Genomic DNA, 12049 nt, shown 5'->3' with positions numbered 1-12049 from the left:
GTAGTGTCACCTAGTGCTTGCAATCATCACCGCCAACATCACTCACACACACACACTCGTTTGGTTATCACTCTGTTTCACGATCTTCACTCACGTTCGATATATTTCGTGTTGATTTCGTACTGTACTGCACAATCCGAGCACAATCCACAGTAAGAGCCGAACCCCTTCTCAAATGCGTGGGGTAACCCCAATGCTATGCTAGACATTCCACACATCTGTTACACTGTCTCCAATGAGATCACACGATGTGATCTTCAGAATACAGTCTATTTCTTCCAGAGCAATTGCTCCAAACTAAAGATCTCAGAACTTCAATTACTGTAGTGCTGTACGCTATCGAAATGAACATGCCACATCAGACATTCCAAATTCACTCATTACCATTTCATTTGTCTGTTCGCTCCATTTGCTGGAGTTCGCTGCATTCATACTGCTCCTCATATTCACATGCTCCATAACTATAACGCTAACGGATTTATCTTCTATTTCCCCACCACCAAGATACTAACTACCTTTGCTTTGATAATTCTCGAACGCTGGTGGTACGCTTGCTAGCCTCAAACTGGGTACGGATCGGACACTGACGGTTCGGTTGTTGGTGGTAATCCAAAATGGGAGGACGTGTGACGTAGTCGTCCTGTACGAATCGAAACAGAAGCGTTGATGGCTCACAAAATGGCACTACTTCGATTTTCTATATGTAGCACAGCTCTTTAATCTACACCTTACAGACACTGGCCTAGCTCAACCGACACTGGAACGCGCTTGCAGACACACACATCCTCACACCAAACAACACGCTTCCGCTTCGAATACTCAGCTGGGAAATGCCAAGAAGCAAGATAAAGAAGCCAAAATCGTGGGCATGATAACGGGCATTAGCATTACCAGACACATTTGGAACACACCCTATTATCCCATCCGCACATCCGCCGCTTGGCTGTGACTTTTTGGTTCATCCTTAGTATTATATTACTCAGCTCTGCGTAGGCCTATGTTCTCTAGATCTATTTGAGATACTGTAGAGCAAGTTGTCCGTAAAGAACGTTGCCTGTCCACGTCCGGTAGTGCGCAAAGTGCAGGCTCATGACCGTTAGACGTATCACACTAATTCCCTGTTCTATTTCTCTCTCTCTCTCTCTCTGTTCAATTTAATGTTTCTTCCTGTCTCCATCCGGGCTATTCCATCTCGGCACCGTTTCCACGTGGGATCCACGTCAGGTCGCTCCAACTCTCGGAAAGATCGCCAAGTCGCCAGCAAATGCCAGTGCAGCAGATGCCCCACAAGGTGGTCGTTCGGTTGGGAACGGTACCGCCGAAGGAGCGTCCCACCTATGCCACACCAAACGTTATGGGTGGAGGCCGCAAGCAGCAGGGCCCTACCACGGCACAGCTCCTGAGCCAGGAAAGTCTGAGCCTGGCCGGTGCCCACATGTACAGTCGCATCTCGCCAAGCAGTACGCTCGATCGTCTGCGCCGGGAAACCGCCTCTCACACGCTGGAAGTGGTCGATAAGAGCAAATCCTTCGACAACAACAACTACGGACTCGGGTTGGGAGCCGCAGGTCTAACCCATCCGTACGAGTACGAGTTCGACAAGAGCAAATCGTTCGATGACAATCTTGGCATGCCGCTTGCCGATCGAATGTCCGACAAGCGCACGTACGTGACGAACGAGAAGCGCTCGTACTCGCACGATCGTGTGTTCGGCTCGACCGGGACCAACTCCTCCAGCAACGAGTACGCCACCAGCCAGTCATCCACGTCGCGCAACCGTTCCCCACAGACCTCGCTGTTCGGTGGGTTAAACCGGCTGTACGAACCGGAGCTACCGTACGAGCTGAACCGCGTCACAATGGCACGCTCGCCCGTCATGATGGGGTCGGCCTACCGACAGGCTCGATCGGCCGTATCGCGGGAACGATCACCCGTACCGGGCTATCAAAAACCAAGTGACTTATACCTGATGCGCCAGCAGACACCCGACTCCGAGTACGACGAACGACGAATGACACCGGAGTACGGTGCGGAACCGGGACCGGTGCAACCGATAGCCACCTTCAAGGAGGCGGAGCTGGTGAAGAAATTCCTGTACGCCACCAAGAACAAGGTGCAAATGCATCGGGAATCGGCGGCGCGGAATGCAATGCCACCGCCGACCATCGCCGGAACGCCATCGTCTGGAAGGTATTGAACTATGGCACGCACTCACTAACCGCACTAAGCTAATGCAGATGGCGCTTCACACAAGCTTTGTAACGATCCCTGAGCGCGGCACCACACGCGTTTCGTGTGTGTAGTAGATGCACACTTAACCGTAGACAGACACATCGACACGTACACGTAGTCTCACACTCACTTATCTGGATATCCATGTGCATTATTGGGCAGAGAAGAACGGCAGGCTACTACCTTCCCGAAACAGAACCACTACTAACCGTGTAAACACTCATGCACACAGTGTTGTCAAATGGTGGCCAGCATCGTACGCTGGTGAAATAATGAATATGCCTCTTCCGCTACCTTATAAACCCCGTAATACTGGTGTCAATAACGAATGGTGCTGGCAACCCGTTGCTGGTACTCGCGTAAAATATTTACACAGCGGGATGCACTACAAACAGAAGCAAAGACACACACACATACGGAATAAGTCATGTGTGTGTTTTGGACCATTTCGAAGTAAATGGGAAGGATTTTAAAAACGAATAACTTAAATACGCGCTTACACACTAATCAACATGGGAGATACGAATGCTACTGACTACTACCACTACTACTACTACTAATCAAAACAATCTAAGGATATACAATATAGATAACGAATTATTAAACTTTTTCTACAATAACAAAAAAACCGACACACGACTATACACTTACACACAGCACTGCTTCCAAAACACTGCTGGCAACTTAAACTGCGATCGTTAAACAATTTAAACCAACAATCACGGCACGATGTTGTGGTGTTAAAGAAATGAACTTTCGGTCTTAAACTAGCGTATAAATTTACTAACGATAAACGTAGCCGCCTACTGTGTGCGACCAGCTAACCGCTCGCTGTGCTGAGCCGGGTGGACAAACAGGTGTACAAATACATATTGAACTTTATAAACACGAGGATAAAAGGAGATATATATTTTAACAAGCATTCAATCGGTTACATGTTAAACCAAAGCGTTAATGTACAGATTTTTTAAAACCCGTTCGATGTACTAAGTAGTTGATCCCAGTAGTTGAAAAAAGTCTGACTGTGCACGAACTTTGTTTCGCGGTGAAGTGTTCGGTGAATATTTAAGGTGCTCTGGAACGAGAATGGTAGTTATAAGGAACCAAACCTCCTACGCACCCTCCCTCGTAACATATTGGTGCCGGCAAGTTAAATAAAACGAAACTAAATCAATTGCTCAAGCAGTAACAAGCTCCTCTAAAAAGCTCCTTCTAACACGCTAAATCTAACCGACCCCGGGGGGAGTTTGGTGCAAGGAACCGGATCACGGTGCAATTAATACAGCCCGAAACAAACCCAGCAAACGTTTGGCTTGCCGTAAATACGCTCCATGTACCATGACGCATGTTTTCTTATATACTTTCAGTTGTACCGCTAGCTCCTGTGACTTTTGGCCACACTGTGGCGTGTCGTCCGCGGGCGCAACTGCAAGTGCGCTGCAGTGCGAGGAACATTCGCCGGAACAGAATGCGCAACACTTGTCCAAATCGGGTAGTGATAATTGTTTGAGCCGCAAGGTGAAGCGTGCGGTACCGGCGGAAGTGATATACATTGGCAATGGTGCTGCCGTGGAGGAGTGTGCGGGTGGGCCGCGTGGCGATGCGGGTGGTAACAGTAGTAGCAATAGTAGCAATGGTAGTCACATTAGCAGTAGCAATAGCAACGGTTCAGCCATCATGTGGCCGAACACGTCGAAAGCGGCGACCGAACCAACGGCTACCCGTACATCCGCGAACGGGCGCGCCGTACCGGTGCCGGTGAAGGCGAACAGTTACGGTGGTGTCAGTAGCTTCGGCCAACAGCATCACTATTACCAACAGCAGCAGCCGCAACAGCAGCAGCAGCAACAGCAACAGCAGCAGCATCATCAGGATCAACATCAACCACACCAGCAACGCATTTTACGCAAGCAGCAAAACTTTGAATTCTACGATGACGATGGTGCCGGCCCAATGTCCTACCGGATGTCATCCGGTCCGGCAGCGAAACCCGCCCACGGTGCTGCTGCCGGTCCGAGCGATGGCCTATCGGCCGGCTACGGCCAGTGCGGTGCCGGTGGCAATAGCAGCAACATCATCAGCACGATCATAAAAGCAAACTCGATAACGTTTCTCGGTGAGCACGAGATGCCAATTACGCGTGACCGTGCCTCCACGTCGAAGGGGAAGGTACCGGCCGGTACCGGTCAAACCGTCGTAACCGTCGGTGGAGTTGGCAGTTGTTCCGGTGGTGCGTCGTCGACGGTGAAAAGTAATAGCGGCACAGCATCAATGACACCGCCGGCGGCGACGGTACCGGGTGCGTTGCCCGCGAACGGAAAAATCAACCGTACCAATCAGGGCAAACAGCAGCGACATCAGCAAACGACCGTTGGCAATCAGCACGGCACAGCTTGCACTGGCACTGGCATCGAACCACGCGACGCCCGAGCAAGGTAAGCAATCAGCGCGAGTAATATCAATTAAAACGCGTTTTAATAATTCGCAGAATGCGAATTGAAACATTCCTCATTATGATTTCGTTGAGGTGTGATCACGAATCGGGCAACAACGTTTCGTACAATTTTGCTGCGTATTCATGACAACACGTTCCTTTTGACAAAATATGAATGCGCCTAAATGTGGGCAATCTGCATGGCACCCCAATAATAACGCTTCGTTTGAAACCAATCTAGTGAGCTACGATCGGTACGATTTTAAGCAAACCACATCAATAGAGCAATTTTCATTAATTTTCCTGCCCATTTTTCCTGTTTTAAAAAAATAAAATAACTAAAACATTCCAATGTAAGGAAAAATTAGCTTCGCATTGTTCGGGCCGCATAAAACCTCTTTTCTGTGGAATTTATCACATCATGCTGTAATATGTTTTTTTCCCCCCACTTATTGTCAAACATTCTTTCACACAGTGACAATCTGTTATTATTTTCAATCTGCTCTCCTGTCGAGTCCATGATAATCGGGTACTGATCGATGTGTTTTCCCGCACCAGCAAAACATAAAACTCCCGGACTCCCGGTTGTGCTGTCATCGTTCCGGTAAACCTTTGCAAATCAAATGCCACCGGTATCCTTGTCAAAGTGTGCTCCGTCCATTGACAAGACGGACGGCCGTGGAAATTCATACCGAAATCAAGCGAACCGTATTTCCACACACTTTGCTCAGGCTCAACGTTTCGGCCCGACATGTGCCACGCAGGTGGTATTGATGCGATGGCCACCACTCGTAAAGACCGGTCCCGTAGATCCGTTCATTCAAAAACGGAAGCATCATTCTCGTATGAATATTTTCATATGAATTTCTGAACCAAAACGATAGCGTGTAATATGCAGGGCGGTGGTGGTGTTGAATACGGGTGAGAAAATATTATCATTACCACCCTGAAGGTTCTTCTGCCTCGCGGGAGGGAACCCTTTTATTTTTTTTTCCTGCCTCCTCGGCATTGGCGGTGGAAGGAAAATCATATTTCATCAGGAGTCGGGGAGGATTTTTTATCGCCCTTTCCCTGGTACCGTAAATGACAAAATACACGGTTGGCAATGACGCAAAGCCGAACACGAAACCGGGGATGAAGCTGTTGCTGTCTGCGCACCGTTCGTCACCTGAGCTTTCACTTTGGGTGGCTGTGTTTTTCCGTGGAATGCTGCACAAGCGAAACAAACGTAATTTGCTTAACTTTTTACGTTTGTTCTCAATTTCTTTTTCTCGGAAAGATAATCTATCTTTCGGTTGGTTAGACAGGGATGATATCAGGCGAGTTTTTGTTTTTTTTTGTCATGAAAAAGTGAATCGTTGGTCGATCTGTGCGAGAGATAAATAATTTCACTTTATGTGCTAACACCAATCATTTACATCTGGGAAAGGTGTAAACATAATTAATAACTTTTGTTTTTCCTTTTGTTTTCAAACCAAACAATCATCTCGCTGGACATCGGTTTAATAATTCATTGTTGCATATTACCGTCAACCCAATTTCTAATCTGTATCATTTCTTCCCCACGGATTTTATCGTCATCGTCGTCGTCCCGCGGTACATCCGATACAACCGCGAACGTGATTTGCATCCCAACCTGAAGACCTCAGTCGACCAAACCTCGAACCGTGGGACAAGGGACAACGTTAGCGCCCGGTTCCATCAAGCGAAAATTTGAGATGAAACTCAAGAGTCGCTCCCTGCCAAAGTCCTTCATGCGCTACAGGTGAGTAATTGAATGGTGTTTCCCTGCCTTTGGAAGCTTTCATTCTTTATCTTGTTTGCTCTTAAAGAAACGAAAGCAAAGCAAATGACATTACTCTACGTGTGGATTTCTTTGTTCCACTGGTCAAGATGGTAATCGCCGCTTCAAACATACCTCATATCCATGCACCGTAATCCGTTTACTTTAGACATCCAATTCGGTTACTGCAATGTGTGTTTCGGGGAGTTGTAATATCCCAGACAAGGCAAGTGACCCATGTTATGGATTAATGTGGTGGATTTATCATCCGAAACAAGGGATGCTAGTCCTTCGGGTAATGATCAATTCATTAAGGATCATTTATTAATCCGGTCACAGGAGATCAATGTCGGTTATAGAAATTCCAAAGAATTCCGAATTCACAGGAGTTTAAAGTAAAACAGACATGTACAACCAGCAAAATGTGACAGACACAGGATAACTACTTCCCGCTTTTTTAGCTCCTCGAAAGCAAAAGATACTGTATCGATCGATGAACCGTGTTTTTTCCGAGAATTTTCCGACAAAATAGTACTACGGCCCAAGAAGTTTCCCTGCAATCTTAAACATTGCGGTCGAATTTTTTCAACTAAGACATCTACCCTGATTTCCCGGGAAACATCGCCACGATTTGGCGCAATAATTTATTCATCCTCCTAAATCATCCCTACATGTCCACCCGATACCGTGCCTAACTTATGGTCGCCGCGCAGCAGTTTTATCGTATCAAAATTTTCCCACCCGTGTACCGCAAAAGAAACAAAGGCCAGCTGGCGGTGGGGAAGGGCGATGATGTACACTGCTTAGCACGTAGTAAAATAGATTCGTTTACAAATGCTTCCCAATCCCTTCGAGAGCACAATGGGCTACACATTGGCAGTACAAAAAGGGCGTTGCCACGAACAGTACGACCCTTTGCAAAACCCTAGTGACCGGCTCGATGTGCGATGATGCCAGCGGTGATGATGGGGAATTCTTAAGAGTATTATTTTGTAGGGAAGGTGGCTAGAAACAAAACATTCGCTTTTCGCAACAATAGCAGCAGCAGGGAAAAAAGCATCCCCAAAAACCCTTGACGGTTGACGGCGGTGAATGTTTCTGGTCGATTGACAAGGGTATCGTTTCGTTTCGTTGATTTATCCTAGTATTAATTCGCACCATTTTGTAGGGCAGAGAATTCTACAAAATTCATCCACCATCCGGTCTAGCGCGCCTGGGGGAAATCTCCGGTCTCCGGTGGAAATCTGTTTGCAAATACCCGAATCGAGCCATGGGCGAGGTGTGGATCATTGCGATTTATAAAAAAAGCTTTCTTTTCCCTATCTCGCTTTGTTTACTTTTACGGGAAAGCTTTTTTTATATATACTGGTCCACTACGAGACACCTTTCGTGTCTGCTGGATTGATTTACGCTTGACTAATTTTGGGACTGGTCGCGCTTAATGTGCTCGGGACGAAAAGACTACAAAATTGAGTTTGTTACGGTATGCTATCGAAGATTCAATTTATTGTTCAATTGATGGGATTGTAAGTGAGACACCGGATAAAAGACATTCAAATGTAGCTATAAATACGGTTCACACTTTTTTACATTCTGGTACATTGATAACACCACAGAATAGAGTGAAGTGTATTTATTATCATGTTATTTCGCATGTCAGAATGTTCTTTAATACAAAACTCTTCCCTCTATTAAGCAAAAAACGTAGAGAATAAAAATTAATGTGATATTTTTACGCACCACCACTCAAAATGTCGCCTCTAACGGGCATTTTAAAATGTAACGCAATGGTTTGTACGTTCAAAACTAGATGGCGCTCGCGTATTGGTTTTAGGCCAAAGAAGGCAATCATCGGCGCCCAGTGTGAATTTCTTTCACGGTCAAAATGCACTATGGGCACACTCGCTCTAACCACCGCAACTGTCAGCCAACGGGCATTTTGAAAAAGATAAACAAACGGATCGGACGCGAATGTTGGGAGCTAAACGCGTAGTCTAAAATCGTGCATAATTTTTCGGCCCAAGCGTATAGTGCGACCGTGACTGCATTCGGAAACAGTGCAACGCATCGACAAGTGCGGCCTGTTGTGTAAGTGTAGTTTTGCAGTGCCCTAATAGCGCCTCAATTGGTATTGTTTATTGTGCGACACCGTGTGTGAATGTATGCGGCTGTGTGTGCATTATATTACACCGTCTGTGCGGAGTGCATTTCGTTTTTAACATCAACATATCGATGCGATCGCGTCCAAAGGGTGATGATCAGCAAGGCAGATAACGACCATACACAGGCGGTCAGAAGAAACCAAGAAATAACATCGGCCCAGGAATCACCTGCCGTTTTCAGAGTGTACGCGCGCAAATGAAGTTGATCAGTTGAAGGTTTTCCTTGGCTTACGTTCGCCGCAAGGTGATTTTTACAAAGTTTCGCGCCGTTGAACCAATGACCTTGGATTGTGTGAGCGGCTAACAGCTGTGCATAAATTAGTTACAAACGCCGTGGAAAGAAAACTGTGCTGCCCCTTGGAATACACGTGGAAATGAGGAATCGTGCCTGTTGCATGTACTGTAGGTGTGTGTGTGCGTATTGGTGTTGATGTCCTTTTTTAGGCGTCCGTTTACAGCGCACGGTTGATTGGCTAGAACTGTGTGGAAGGATCCTGAATTTCGTTCTCAAACGGATGTGATTCGTATCTCACCTTGAACAAAGAAAACTAGGAAAGGGAAGTCGGAATTCAATACACACGGGAATTGCTTTGTTCCTTAACCATCCTTAGCCAAAAATCGGGACCTTTTGTGTTCGTTCGAAAGGAACTAGAATGATAGAAAGGATTTTTTTTTTTGCTTTGGTGCTGCAAAAATCCATGCTCTTTCTACTGAATTTTGTTTTGAGAGTTTCTTCACATGAGGCTATTGCTGGGACACCTTTCACGCGTTAACCTACTACCATCCTTATCCGCGTGCGACCGCTTCAAGGGCAGCTGGAAAGCAGCGATTTTTGGAGAAGAAGACAAAAAACACAAGCAGGGAGAGTGAGCTGTTAATTTGGGCCATCCATTAGCACCGGGCCACCCGATACATGCGCGCACTGTTTATTGGCTAATCAACCAGCGCGCGGACCTGTTATTTGGTTCCCAACCGGTCCATAAACCTCAGGCACGAGGCAAACAAGATCAAACTACCTGACCAAAACGGTTGTTGATCGCCGATGATCGTACCCCCGAGGGGGAAGCAAACCTTTTTGCAAACCTTTGCCGTCTTCAATGCGTAATGTATTAATTCATTCATTTCACTCTCAAGCTCGACGATGAAGCTGTTTGTTTGGTTTTTTTGATAGCGAAAAGTTTTAATAGAGTGTGTATTAATTTCAGCTACCACCACAACAGAGTAATCGCTCTGGATTCGTGTTTCTTTAATTATTACACACAGCCGGTGCTAACGAACCGTTTACTTACACGTCGTAATAAACGGACTGTAGCTCGCTGCAGCTGCACGTGTTTTTGCAATTGATTGATGTAAATACGAGTATAATTCGTTTATAATCAAATCGATCTAAGGTACAAGCGGAATTTAACAACTCAGTAAACGATTCTGGTATTCGCATACTTAAACCTTAATATCATACAGAAAACTCCTATAAAACGAGTTTTCGAATAATGAGCATTTTCCGTTAATGTTCAGAAGCTGCTCAGATCTATAAAACTGTAGAATCTTCCTACCAACCAATCTAATGAACATGTTAAGTTATTTAATAGTTTAAGTATGAGAATCAAACACAAACATCCACCGAAGATCTTATGGAGATGATACTGATGCCAAATCCAAATATCAATGCATTTGGGAATTGAACTTTCAGCAGACTTCTGGATAGTTGTGTTGTTGGAAATGGTAAAATTAATTTGTGTGTCAAATGGATAAAATAATTATTAACTTGTTAATTCAAACCATGAACTAATAATTATATTCTTTTAAATATTTAATTAAACTGGTACAATATTCATGTTTCCGTATTTTTTTTGAGTATATTACCTTGATTCGCTTGAGTTCTTCTACTTGGTGAGAATGCTTGTGAATGATATTGTGCATCACAGGTACTAACTGTACTTACTTCGGTTTAGTATTGTACTGTTGATCCGTAACAAGAATTACTGTACTTTACGAGACACGCAGTAAAAGCCGTGTTTAACCGTCCCTGCGGTATGCAAAGAAGAACCTATTTGTCAAAGGTAATCATTCATAAAAGTAAACGAATATTACATGTTGCTTGTTTTCCGGGAGACAACACACACGAAAACCTTCCAAACCGCAAAGTGAATGTGAACGTGACCCAAAGATCGCCCCGGCAGCAGATGTTCGTCTCATTGGTGTCAGAAGATCCCACAGCCGGCCATCCCAAGTCAGTCGCAGTTGTAGCATTGTTTGCCTTCCGTTGAGACTCCCTCCTCAGTTTCCCGGAAAAAACCCCTCACGTTGCCTTGCACGTTGCCATCGTGGTTCCAATGTGCTATGTAGCTTTGAAAGTATCTACGCATTCCATGGAGTTTTTTGTTTTGGGGAGAGCAGTACAGTAAGTACATGCCCTACCGGCAGCTATATACCCCGTGTAAGGGGATAATATTTGTGGATTATTATTATTGTTATACTAGCCGCTACCTTCGGTACGCTTTTCCAGCTTCAGCCACACAATCTTCCCGGGCAGATTAAGAAGGGTCGTTAATGTTTCGCTTCCCCTTCGCCTGCACCAAACCTAAAAGCTTCCTTCGTTCCACCTGATGCAGGTGCGTGCTTTTGAAGTTAGAAGCCGTCGGCAGATAGCAGTAGCACCCAACTTCTGGCGCACGAACGAAGGCATTGAACTTTGGTGCATTTTTCGTTCCTCATTCTATGCTGTGGGGAACATTTGGATGCGTCTTCTACAATTTTTTCCACCCCTGATTGTGTACTGAGACTTTGTTGGAGCGGAGTGGTGGTGGCAGAAAGAGAAGCAATTCGGTGCATTCGGTCTGGAATCGTGACTGCTGATGGATGGATTTGCCAGTCGCGACCCAAATCATGCGAAAGAAGCAACAACGAAAAAAAAGGCACAAAACCGGCACGCAACCCTGACGAACCACCGAACAAAGGGCCGCCCTGGACCCTGGGCTATTGATCTGCTAACCGTTTCTGGCCGCGCTCGGATGGCCGACTTATTTTTTTCCTTCTCTCTCTCTCTCTGCAGGTGATCAATAAACAACCTGCCCCGGCCCACGTCCCGCGACCGTCACCGCACGCGCTTCCGTTCGTGCGCGTCTTCTATCGATTGCGAAAATAATTTACACCTTCCTTCGAATCCGGGAGGGTGGCTGGTTTTTGGACGGGGGCGGTATTTATGTGTCAGAGACTGCATTTTGCACACCCAAATGCACTTGTTACGTCTCGATAGCTTGCTCCACCTCTCGTGCAAACTGGTGCACTCGAGTGCATCGCCAACGACGGTGGTATGGTAACTTTCGAAAAAATAGGGAAGCAACCCAGTCCCGAAAGCGCGATACAGAGCGATACTGCTGATGTACATTTGCTACCATTTCCCTGCGGGCGCGCACAATTTTCAATGTTCAAAAATCT

At 46.0% G+C, this 12049-nt stretch overlaps 1 protein-coding gene across 1 annotated transcript in view; it reads left to right on the top strand.

Annotated features, from left to right (window-relative positions):
- LOC128304060 (uncharacterized) overlaps positions 1-12049 on the top strand; it is a 161314-nt gene that overhangs the window by 97750 nt on the left and 51515 nt on the right. The window contains exons 6-8 of the mRNA XM_053041186.1: positions 1225-2190; positions 3600-4667; positions 6309-6431. Of these exons, the coding sequence (XP_052897146.1) occupies positions 1225-2190; positions 3600-4667; positions 6309-6431 (2157 nt within the window). The remainder of the gene's footprint in view (positions 1-1224; positions 2191-3599; positions 4668-6308; positions 6432-12049) is intronic.

This window comes from Anopheles moucheti, chromosome 3, assembly GCF_943734755.1.
Source record: "Anopheles moucheti chromosome 3, idAnoMoucSN_F20_07, whole genome shotgun sequence".
In the NCBI taxonomy this organism is placed as follows: domain Eukaryota; kingdom Metazoa; phylum Arthropoda; class Insecta; order Diptera; family Culicidae; genus Anopheles; species Anopheles moucheti.
Note: the sequence above shows the minus strand (reverse complement) of the source record. Positions and strands in the feature narration are given on the sequence as shown.